We start from the raw sequence: 12,873 nt of genomic DNA on the forward strand, positions 1-12,873 counted from the left end.
CTCCCACCCCCCCCCCCCCCCCCCCCGGGGGATAAATGACTGGACCATGTAAAATCCAAGAACTTCAAATAGAAGCATTGCCATAACAATCGACATCCTCATAAATGGCCCATCGTATTCTTCATAATCAAGCTCCTGAGGTGTTGCTTTTGATTTATAAGAAGACAACTTACAATACAAATAATTATGAGTGCATTGCCTTTCATGAGGTGGCCGAGTTGGTGAGCGCGGAAGTTTCTGATTACGAATTCAATTTTTTCTACCAACACTTTTTAAGTCGAGTTTGTTGTACCAGATTTGTCTAGTGCAATTTACTTGATTGGCGTTGTTTGCAAGCTATTGCGTCAACTCAAGGATTTACTCAGTGCGCACTCGAAGGTTAGCGGTCGCGAGTTTTCTCGTCAAAAAAAAAAAAGGCCAATTATGAGTGCATTGACAGGACAGGCTTTTTGATAGAGGAAGAAGCACCACCTCAAGAGCTCGACTATGAAGAATATGTATATAATTTCTTACAAGTCTTTGATCAAGGAAAATATTTGCGCTACTTGAAGGTCTATGGCTTGTGAAATGCATGCTTATCACAAATTTTGCAATACTTGCTTACGTTCAAAATGTAATAAACGTAGAAGAGAAATGAATCATTGTTGGTTGGTCGTACAATATTTTTTTCCTTTCATGTCTTTTTCTCGACCAAGACAAAAAAGATTGAGTGATTATATAAAAAATATTGTAATATTCAAAATACGTAATGCAAGGGAGTTCACACAATGCATATTATCGATATCCTTTAAAATAAAATTCGAGCAATGTACGACCAATCATATTTGTCTATGTTAAATGAATTGATGGTCCAGATCATCTGAGCAAAATAAAATTGCCCCGTGTTAGCTTAGCTATCCAAAAAGTTTCATAATAGCTACTGGGGTGGGTAATTTTCAGCTCTTATTTCTATTACTATTATTTATTTGTTTTTATTTGTGGAGAGCAGGAACAGTAAACGGCGGTGTCCAAAATACAAGAGCAACATAAAATCGAAAATCTTATTGCATGCAAGGGACTAACTTGAATGGGAAAAACCACAGTATGTCTCAATTATTCATCATCACAAGCTAGACACAGGCAGCTCTTCGTAAAATGTCCAGCAACAAAGAATTCCCCGAAAAGACCATCAAACTCGAAACTACTACCAAGTCCTGTCACCAATATATGACAAAGGGTTTCACGAGTCCTAGAAGCCATTAGTGCTTCAAAACTTAATTTGAGACAGAGAAAGCAATGTTGAAGTGCAGTCTGGCAAAGCAATCACCCAAAGAATACGCGTCTTAAACTGCTGAAAGCCTAGGCTTTGAGGGGCTAATCAAGAACTTCTATTTTTCCAGAGGATGGAGGAGGAGATGCACAATCTATAGAAACACACATCATGGGACCTATCACAAAAATTGTGCACACCAAGGTAACTGACCAGAAAACTACAGTACAGGAGCTTGTCTCCTCCAATCAATTGGCTGCATCCCGGCTGTAGTACTGATCGAGTGTCTTCGCTGGAATACGATGAAGAAGCTCCCGGGGAAAGATCCGAAGCAGTGTCCAAGCTAGGTCAAGTGACTGGAAGATGTTGCGGGTGTCATAGGCACCTTGAGCTACAAACTTCCTTTCGAATTTATCAAGGAACTCGAGATATAGCTGTTTATTCAAACACGGTCCCATAAGTCATCTTAATGTTATAATTAATGATAAGTTCAGCGACAAACTCATTATAGTACAATACAGACCAGATCCTCTGAAGAAAGTGCTTCTTCTCCGACCACTGCTTTCATTGCCTGGACATCCTTTCCTATTGCATAGTTTGCATATAGCTGGAAATGGGAAAAAAACAAAAACAAGGATAAAAAGATGAGGGGAGAACTTTGACGAGTTTTGAACTGTGAATATCTAATTATACCTGATTAGAAACATCAGAGTGATCCCGGCGAGTCATGCCCTCACCAATAGCACTCTACAATAAAAGTGAAATCATATAGATCAATGGTGTATCATCTTCAAATCTTTAAAATAAGAAGTCAAACCAATCAAATCAGGCAATCTATGGTACTTACTTTCATCAAACGAGACAAGGATGGAAGCACATTAATTGGAGGATATATCTGTTCAATACAGAGGAGCAAATGTTATTATAGAAAATTCATATTCAATATATAACCCAAAAGGAAAATGTAGTTATAACCAACTAGGAAGAACATTCCAGACACACCAAATATAAGGCCATCACTCAGGCATCATTGCAAAACATTTAAAATGACAGGAGTCAGTATTCTTATATCGTGTAGCTGACCAATATAAGTTCTGATCCCAATAGATGCTTTTACTTAGCAGACTTATTGCAAGTACTAGACCTCATTGTGAGTTGTCTAGAAATCCTCAAACAATGTGCTAATAAGCACCTCTAACGAAATTCAATAGCAAATTGTCCACATTTTTTATCCTAAATCTGCCATTATGAGATAGTTTACTGATATCCAAAGGATTTCTATATGCATTCAAGGAACTAGGAAGATCTCATGAAATCAAAATATTACCTCCTGACTTTTATTGTAACTACAGCTTCCAATGGTACTTTTCTTGTTTTTCTCTTAAAGATACCCCAAGAACTTTTCTACTTTGATTTTGGTCCGATTACACACCTTTTCCCCCCATCTTTTAGCACATCCCATCAACTTGAAGCAAGATTCTATGTACTTTTTGAATATAGAATTGTAATCGCCTCTAAGATTTACACGAAAAAGTATCTTATGGTCGAGAAAATCCACTAGTACTCATTCTAAAAGATGATCAAAGATGTGCCAGGCACTCAGTGGCTCTTCTGGAGTTGAAATTCCATGCAAGAAATTTAATCAAATGGTCCACCATGTTAAAATTGTTTGTACCAACATCCACAAACCAATTCATGCAGCTACAACAAATATGTACCTGCCGATTATGGAGCTGTCTGTCAATATAAATCTGTCCTTCAGTGATATAACCAGTAAGATCCGGAGTTGGATGAGTAATATCTGATCAATTAATCAAGCCAAATGTATAAATCTATCAGAAAAACAAAAATTGTGTTCATATATGTGATAGGGATGGCTAATATTTTATTACCATCATTGGGCATGGTCAAGATAGGAATTTGTGTTATGGATCCCTTTCTTCCTTCAATACGTCCAGCTCGCTCATAGATTGTTGCCAGATCAGTATACATATAACCAGGATACCCACGTCTCCCAGGCACTTCTTCTCGTGCAGCAGAAACCTACAGTGGCAAATTGGTATTTTACTTTATGCAAATAGTTTAGATCGAAAATCCCAGTCACAGTAAATTTAATGAAACCATAATATCCCAAAAATCCTTTATAGTTGTAATTATGATCGATTGAGTTAAATTATAGTATTACTAAAATTATATGCATTTATGCATGTACAATTATGATTGATTGAGTTAAAATATAGTATTACTATAATTACAAGCACCCATATATGTATAATTTAATATAATTATGGTTATTTGATTTCAAATAATGTATTACTACAATAATGTGCGTCCATATATGTACAATTATATATAGTTATAGTTGATAGAATTCAACTACAGTGTCACCAAAATTTCGTCCATCTATGTATATATAATTATATATAGGTTTATTAATTTTAAATTACATGGTTACTATAATTACGTACATTCATATATGTATGATTATATCTAATTATGATTGATATAAATTACATAATTAGTATAACTCATTATCTTATTTAGTGCACTATTATAGGGATACTATGACATTTTCCTTTTGGTACTCCTAAGTGCATCTATAAATAACACACTTAAATCACAATAACAATCATGCACGTATTATCACTTTGCTGAAGATGTTAAATTCTCCTCTACGTATTTCCTACGATGCTCTTCAAATTATCAATGTAAGTGTAGTCATACAACTTGAATCATTTTTCATACTTTCGATTTATGAATATGATATGGGTCTTATATGTTTATGTTCAATGGACTAAAGTTTAGTAGCGCTACGCAAGGGAATTATAGCAGCGAAGTACGGTTCTCAATTCCTGTGTCTCCCTATGCATATTATGATTATGTACGGGGATTATGGCCACCTAAGTTCGGTTTCTAATCCCTGTGTTTCCTTATGTACATTACGAATTCCTAAATTATAAATATGAATTACAATTTATGTGGCTCACGTATTGAGATTTTATCTCACAGTTTATAAGTTTCCCACTTTCAGACAATCGAGATTCAACGAGTTAGTGTTTGGAATGGTTCTCCAGTGATATAATAAAAATATTATTGAGAAATTTATTATTTTATTTTAATGACTTATTAATTCTTCTTTTTCAATTATTGTAATTAGAACAAAAGTTATATTTCTATGTAAGTCAAGTCTTTATTTTACAATACGTTTTAATGATCCAAAAGGTAATTTTTGGATAAAAACCTTGAATGCAGTTTTCAGTTCTGGTCAATGTTAAAAAAAGATATTCCTACGGAGAACGAAGTATGTGCCATAAATGTTACCTCACGAAGAGCATCAGCATAGGAACTCATATCTGTCAATATGACAAGAACGTGCTTTCCACATTCATATGCTAAATATTCTGCAGTTGTAAGGGCAATACGGGGAGTAATGATACGTTCTATTGTTGGGTCATTGGCCTGCACAAACAAAGGTTTGTTATATACATGAGTCATGACAATCTGCCACTTAACCTAGATAAAACTTGGAAGAAATAATAATCACTTTATCGAGTATCCTCAATGGGTCAAAAAATCACATAATTACCAGGTTCAGAAAAAGAGTCACTCTCTCCATAGATCCATTTTCCTCGAAATCACGTTTGAAGAACTGTGCTGTCTCCATGTTAACACCCATAGCTGCAAAAACTATGGCAAAATTGTCGTCTTCCTGATCCTGCAGCATTTGTAGATCATAAGAAATTGAGAATCAACTTGATAACATCCAATCAGCTGAAGTCCCAACCAAGTATAAAACAGCAGAGTATGATATAAAAGACTGCTTGGTTGCTCAATAGAGGTGTATAAAGAAATTCTCAGCATTTTGAAAGATATATGTTAGTATTAACTCACAAAATACTAAGTATACAATTTATTGATCCATGTATTTGACATACATGATAATGTTCAAAAGATGTCTTTTAAAATTAGACAACTTACAATTTTTTGCAAAAGGACCAAATCTGGATTCTTGTGTTTAATAAAACAGCAGAGTAGAGTATGATATAAAAGACTGCTGCTGGGGAGCATAGAGGTGTATAAAGAAATTCTCAGCATTTTGAAAGATATATGTTAGTATTAACTCACAAAATACTAAGTATACAATTTATTGATCCATGTATTTGACATACATGATAATGTTCAAAAGATGTCTTTTAAAATTAGACAACTTACAATTTTTTGCAAAAGGACCAAATCTGGATTCTTGTGTTTACTTAAAGATAGGAGAAAAGTTCTCTCAACAATACTAACAAAAATAATTTTCCTCCATCAATTTTGGCTTATTCATCAGCATAATGTAACTATATTGCCAAGACAATGCAGTGACATTCACGATTCATTTATGTTAGACAACAGCAGAAATAGAGCATCAAGGGTAATAAAGAGATTATCTACGATGGGAAACGTTAAAACGTGGGATTCTCTTGTACCTCAAGAAGATTATCAGATTTCTCCAACCGCTTCACTAAACCAGCCTGACGACAGATTTGGGCAGCAATTTCATTATGGGGAAGACCAGCTGCAGAAAAAAGAGGAATTTTCTGTCCTCTGGCTATTGAATTCATGACATCAATTGTTGAAATTCCTGTCTGTATCATTTCTTCAGGATATGTTCTCTCACTAGGATTAATGGAACTCCCTGAAGAGAGAATTTGAATACATCATCAAAATGTGGATTAAAGATGTATGTAGACAAAAGAGGTAAGGTCATTCTCTAGAGACACTCACCAGAAATATCCAAGTAAGCCTCGGGCAAAATTGGAGGACCATTGTCAATGGGTTTCCCAGAGCCATTAAATATACGACCAAGCATATCCAATGAGACAGGTGTTTTTAAAACCTGTATCCAATGAAATATATGGTTAAAATTAACTGTTGACTATGACTTTGATAAAAATCTAAATTTTTAGTTCTATCAAACATGGGCTAAGCAAAAAGACTGATTTTTTCCAGAATCGTAATCCTATCCGGTTAAGTTCAGAAAACTATTATTTCTGTTCATGACATGAGATTTCCTTAAGTATACTAAAGTAATTACTTATCAAAAAAGTAAACTAAAGTAATTGCAAGTAACTCACTAAAGTAGCTCAAGAAAGAAAATGTAGTTTCTTCTGTAAGCCATAAACATAATAAACTCCAAGAGTCACTTGAGTTATACAAATTATAAAATACTAAATACATTATCTTAAACCATAATTTCGCTGGAGAGCCATTTTTTATGTCCATGATTCATTTAGATGCAGAAATCACTTTTGAAGCTTGTGTGAGCCAATAAAACCAGAGAAATTAAACATCTAGACCATCTGCTTTCATCCAATACCAAGATATACATAACAGCAGAATTCTATTCAAACAAATATATATATGCAAGGAACAGCAACACTGTACCTCCCCTGTAAACTGTACAGTTGTATATTTGTTGTCAATTCCAGATGTTCCTTCGAAAACCTGTTGAAATAAACAAGGAACGAAAAATCATATTCTTGCATGAGTAAAAACTCTTACAAGTTCAGCACAGGTAATCTTAAATCATTGAGTTGACACATGAGCTTTGTAAAAACCTAACCTAAAAAAAATTGCTGAAACAAAAACGAAGAAACAACTGATTACCGCTGGTTATCAAGGACAACTAATTTGTACAAGGTAAAAAGGAAAGCAAAAATCATACATAAGAAATATAAGTCTAGACTGATAACGAACTGACAATGATATCATGTAATGTATTCACTCGAATTCACAATGTACAAGAGATGACAAGGATAACCACCTGAACTACAGCCTTCTCACCATCTACCTCCAGGACCTGTCCACGTCGTGTCGTTCCATCTCCTAAGCGAATATTAACAATCTCCTGGTATTTGGGTCCCTGAAATAATCCCATACAACACATGTGAAGTTAAGTAGTCAATCCTTAAACAGAATACCACATGTAGTCATTCCATATACAAGAAACCAATGTAAAACAAGTAGCAGAATACTCGCCTTGACTTTTTCCAGGATAACCAACGGTCCAGCAACTCCAGAGACAGTTCTGTATTCTGGAAAGATACAAAAGCGTAAAATTATGCATCAATAATCATAAAATTACCAAAATAACCAAAATAGAAGGTAAGATTTTTGAGAAGCAACATCACCAGATAATTTGAAATCTTCATTAGCAAGTATAAAGTATGATAGAGAAGCACGTGATAGCAAATGTAAATAGGTCAACTTTAACTTCATAAAAATCCTTTGGATTAACAACCTAATTGATACTGAGCACTAATCTCAGGTATTTACTCAGCTAATGTCCCTTGGTCTTTCAATCTCCTTTATTTGTTCATTCAAGTTTGTTCCCTCATCACCCTCCAACAGTTAAAGGCCTCTTTTCCACTAGTGGTTCCCCTGATTGTGCATGCTATTCACCAGAGTTGTTTCAAATCAAGATAAAACTTATGAAATTCTGCTCTCTCATTTGGATCCCACCCTAGTGGATGGATAGAAGGTCAAAGCATATCCTAAGACTACCAGAGATTTGGAAATTAAGGGGCAGAGAATGCTTTTTGAGCTCGATGTTGAGCTCCCACACTTCGGCTATATTATATATGTTTGCAGGACCTGCAGTATTGCAGACAACAGCAGAATTAATCAGATTCCACTTACATGTATCTTTTTTACTTTACTACTTACTTTGCTAAACCTTTGTGTTGGGTAGTATTAGGCTCTCTCACCCAAAAAATTAGCTAAAGAGGTGAGACTTTTTCTCACACTTATAAACTGAATACCAACTCTATCCACAACCGATGTGGGACAACCTCAACAATCTTCTCCTCACACATCGGGCTTTGCTGGAAACCAAACACATCTCCCCCCACATATCGGGCCCTGAGGGAGACTAAACTCGTCTTCCCCTCACACAACGGGCCTGCAGAAGACCAAACCCCCATCTCCCCCTCACACAAACCCGTATTTCCACGATTGTTAGGCAGGAGACTTGTTGATAAATCGGGCTCTGATACCAGTATTGATTGGTATTGGACCTCTTTCACCCAAAAGCTAGCTCATGAAGTGAGACTTTTTCTCTCACTTATAAACTGAATACCAACCCAATTCACAGTCGAAGTGGGACAACCTCAACACTTTGGTTATAGAACAAGGACAGTGGAAATTGGTCCTTTAATAAAAACCTCTCTAATTGGACCTCTTGATGACTAGGAGAAATCCAAGATCTTCGTTCGGGTCTATTTGATTGTGCTCAAGCTGCAATACTCGAGAAAGAAAATTTTGAACCATAGCCAGTATAAGAGAGAACTCCCTATTTCTGGATCAAATGGCAACATACATAGCATGTCAACCTTGTAAGGATTTACCGTTGAGATAGGGTTGCAGCTCGCTTGAGTTTTGATTGCATTCGTGAGAATAATCAATTTTTTTTCTAAATCTTGGAGTCCTAAATGAAGCCTGATTAGTCTTTCTTTGATCCATCCAAAAGGGCTCGTACGAAACTTTTCCATTTTTTCCCCCCTGAAATTTCTTCCTCCTAAATCTAGTTCTCCCAGTGTGGTTTTTTCCAATCAGTTTCCCTCCAAACTTTTGGACTGTACGTAGAGCATGAGGAAGAAAATTTCCATGCATATCACCTTCGACTCTATAGTCATGATTTATGTTGGGCTCTATAACAATTGAAGTACGAAATCAGACCCAAATCAAGCATAGATAAACAGTCAAATTAGAGGCAGAGATTCAATTTAAATGGAACAGGCGAAAACTGGTAACTGGGGAAGAAAAATATAGAGTAAGGTGGTCAAAGGGTTGATAAACAAGTGAACTACAATCACAACTACAATGCCAGAAAATGGATTTGATGAGATGGTGGACAATATAACACCAAACCACGCAACAGCTCAAGTCACTTTGTTCGCTGCCTCAACAAGATAAAACAACCACATTAACTTTTCGAGGTCCTGTGGTTTATCACTGGCAATAATAGATGACAGTGTTGGGCTATGGCAATTGAGCTAGATGGCCCATGATAGAGCAAAGAGGAAGATGAGGATTAATGCAACAGAGCCTAGATAACTATGAAACAAAACTTTCTTAACATAGATATGAGTCATGGAGTTCATTTTGGATGATATAGGTAACATTACCTTGAGCAGTAACTTCTCTCCCAATCTCCCGAGGAATTGCTCAGGAAGACAGGAGCATTGCAAGTGATATTATAAATGTTTTCCTTTTTCTATTACAATCTCACCAATTAGTTAATTTGGTAGCTATGATGCCATTCAGTAAGTACACAACTTGGACAAACTAGCAAACCTACTCAAGCATTCACAATCAAAATAAATACTTTTTCCCTAGTCTACCATCCATAAAAAGAATTTGCACAATCTAATTTCATCAAAAATCAAATTAAGCTCAAAAGACTAGAAATCATTTGCTAAACAAAAGTCAAATATCATGAATTACATAATCAATAATCGACAAAATACTGGAATAGAATATATACTTATATGACATAAGAAACAATAAAATTTACAAAGAGAACATACCCATCCCAATTTCAAGAGTTCCTTCCTCCATGTCAAAGTTGTTTTGAGCCACACCCATAATTTATCCTAACTAATCCAAAACAATGTAAAATAAACTCGTATTAGTTAAATGCAATCATATGCAACAAAAATTATATACATTTCAAGTCAGTCTGAATCTCCGAAAGAAATTTATAGAAGAAAGCATTTCAACAAACGCATAATGTTTTACTCCTTTTATAGAAACAAGTGCGCAGTGTATGCAGTATACGAACCTGCATATAGCGATTATAACATTTACAGTGAATGAATACAAACAACTGTTTACGGGTGCGATCAGTGTGGTTCCAATCAGATAATTATGAACATAAAATCTAAATCTAAAAGGACGAATTGAACTGGATGAAGCTGAATTGTGTTAATTAATTTAAAACAGTAGATTCTGAAATGGATCTAGGAATTCGCTTACCCACTAGTGTTTGAATATCTTATAGAGAAAACGAGACTAGCTTGAGGGAGAGGAGAAGGATGCGCAGGGAAATGGTAAGTGTTTATTTGTCAATGAAAATCTTACCCGCAGTCATAAAAATTATTATTATTATTATATTATTGTATCCCTGATTCATCTATTGACTTTTTTCTCCTTTTACTCGTCTTTGACACGTACGTTGCACGAATTTTATGTTTATTATATTTTTATTAATGTCAAAATTGTAGATTTTTTACTTATAAGTAACTTTTTACATTTTACAAATATTTTTTATCTGTATTTTTATTTGTTAATAATTTCTTACATAAAAATAATTGTTGAAAATAAAATAGTGAGAGCAAAAAATATCAACAAATAAAAATATTACTAATAAACAAATTCAAAGAAAGAATTAGTCTTCATGCTTGGAAGTCTCAATTCTCCGTAATACGGAGATTTGATCTCTCCATAACAAAAGACTTGATCTTTCATAACAAGCCTCCGTATTACGAAGAAAAACCTTCCGTGATACGGAGAGAGATCAAGTCTCCATAATAAATATGGATAGATTTCTTTGATATTTTTTTTATTTAAATGATATTTTATTTATAAATCATCTATTTAACATATAAACTAATATTTAATTTTAAAAATTAAATATATCTAAATATTTACTCCAAATTTTTAAGTTAATATATTGTTAAGTTACAAGCAATTTTTACAATTATAAGTTTTTTTTTTACTTTTAAATAACTTTAAGCGAATTTTTTTTTACATATATTTATGGAATTCACACTTTTGCTCTTGAATTAACCTCCTCAATTAATTATTTTTTAAACGATTCATAAACAGTTTGATTGATATTATTTTTTGATCATCCAAATGGTTACTATATACCTTTTATGTACATATATAAAAATAATGTTTTTATTTAATAACAAATGAATATATTTATTTTTCGAAAAATAAGTTTTTATTATCATTTCATTTTTATCATGAAATGATTCTAATCTTAATATATTAGACTGTGCTTCAAAATTACATAATCTATCAAATATAATTTTTATAAAGTAATATGTTTTTATGATTCTTTTTTTATTTTTTATTTTTATTTTTTAGTAAAGTAATAGCCTCCGTTACAAGGAGGCATTATGGAGCCTCCATTACGGAGGCTCCAAAATGGAGGCATCATGCTGATGCCTCCATTATTATGATGCCTCCGTAATTATGGAGGCTTATTCTTGAGCCTCCATAATTTGTTATGCATATTATATTAAAAAATTAATTATTTTTTATCTTATAATTGTATTTTCGAAAATAAAAAAAAAAGTGGTTATGAAATTACTAATTTTTAAATGTGTTTTTTTGTTAAAAATAAAAATAATTTTTTATGTTATTTGTAAAAAAAATTTATTGTAATTTTATTAGCGTAATAAGAAAATTTATTATGCATTTTTATTTTTTATATTTTGTGAAAAATTTTGTTTATGGTGATTGATAAATATTCTTCCACACACGCATCATGCCAACAACATTTAAAAATAATAATTTTAGTATGTATTAAAAAAATAAAAATATTACAGAGGCAAGACCTCCATATTATGGAGCAAAGCCTCCATAATACGGAGGCTTTATGGAGGCTTGGCCTCCATAATTCGAAGGCTTGCTTCCATATTTACGGAGGCCAACATTGGCCTCCGTATCACGGAGGCTTGCCTTGTGTAAGCCTCCATATTTACGAAGGTCAACGTACGTAAAAGATATGTAATAACCATTTGGATGGCCAAAAAATAATATTAATCAAAATATTTACGAACCGTTTAAATAATAATTTATTGAGGGGGTTAATTCAAGAGCAAAAGTGTGAATTCCATAATTATATGATTGGAAATATGTTGGAAGAAAAATAAATTTTAAAAAATGAAGACCAAACATGTTAACAAATAAATATATTTATTTTTCGAGAAATGAGTTTTTATTACCATTTCATTTTTATCATGAAATGATTCTAATCTTAATATGTTAGATTGTGCTTCAAAATTATATAATCTATTAAATATAATTTTTATAAAGTAATATATTTTTATGATTTTTTTTAAACGTGAAATATAATATTACTAAAAAATATAAAATAATTAAAATTTTATTAATTTTAAAAAATAAAATGTTATGGAGGCTCAACGTGGAGCCTCCATAATTATGGAAGGCCATGAGGCCTCCAGAATTCTGGAGGCTCATGCTTGAGCCTCCGTAATTCTGGAGGTCTTAACACGAGCCTCCGTTTACTTTAATAAAAAAATTATTTTATTAAAAAAATTCATAAAAATATATTACTTAATAAAAATTAATTTTAAAAATTATATTTGATAAATTATGTAATTTTGAAGCACAATCTAACATATTAAAATTAGAATCATTTCACGATAAAAATGAAATGGTAATAAAAACTTATTTTTCGAAAAATGAATATATTCATTTGTTAACATATTTGGTCTTCATTTTTTAAAATTTATTTTTCTTTAAACATATTTTCAATCATATATTTATGAAATTTACACTTTTGCTCTTGAATTAGTGTGGAGAAATATAGAGGCATGACTGTAGCG

The 12,873-nt window shown here is 33.0% G+C and overlaps 1 protein-coding gene across 3 annotated transcripts; it reads right to left on the minus strand.

The window, feature by feature from the left end:
* Positions 1 to 1,020: 1,020 nt before the first annotated feature.
* On the minus strand, positions 1,021 to 10,378 carry LOC111410056 (V-type proton ATPase subunit B2-like). Of its 3 annotated transcripts, none has more exons than XM_023040217.1 (15): positions 10,268 to 10,378; positions 9,820 to 9,889; positions 7,271 to 7,326; positions 7,056 to 7,154; positions 6,677 to 6,736; positions 6,017 to 6,128; positions 5,719 to 5,927; positions 4,836 to 4,964; positions 4,571 to 4,708; positions 3,142 to 3,292; positions 2,968 to 3,050; positions 2,097 to 2,144; positions 1,943 to 1,996; positions 1,773 to 1,856; positions 1,021 to 1,683 (listed from the first exon to the last, which is right to left on the minus strand). In XM_023040217.1, exons 2-15 carry the CDS (start codon positions 9,875 to 9,877, stop codon positions 1,498 to 1,500), a joined length of 1,467 nt encoding a protein of 488 aa, XP_022895985.1. In that variant the 5' UTR covers positions 9,878 to 9,889; positions 10,268 to 10,378; the 3' UTR covers positions 1,021 to 1,497. The 3 variants fall into 3 exon arrangements, with proteins under 3 accessions (XP_022895985.1, XP_022895986.1, XP_022895988.1); XM_023040218.1 differs by having other exon boundaries at positions 9,820 to 9,885; positions 10,268 to 10,361; XM_023040220.1 differs by lacking the exon at positions 10,268 to 10,378 and adding an exon at positions 10,074 to 10,177.
* Positions 10,379 to 12,873: the final 2,495 nt, after the last annotated feature.

This window comes from Olea europaea, chromosome 15 (genome assembly GCF_002742605.1).
Source record: "Olea europaea var. sylvestris chromosome 15, O_europaea_v1, whole genome shotgun sequence".
Classification (NCBI taxonomy): Eukaryota; Viridiplantae; Streptophyta; class Magnoliopsida; order Lamiales; family Oleaceae; genus Olea; species Olea europaea.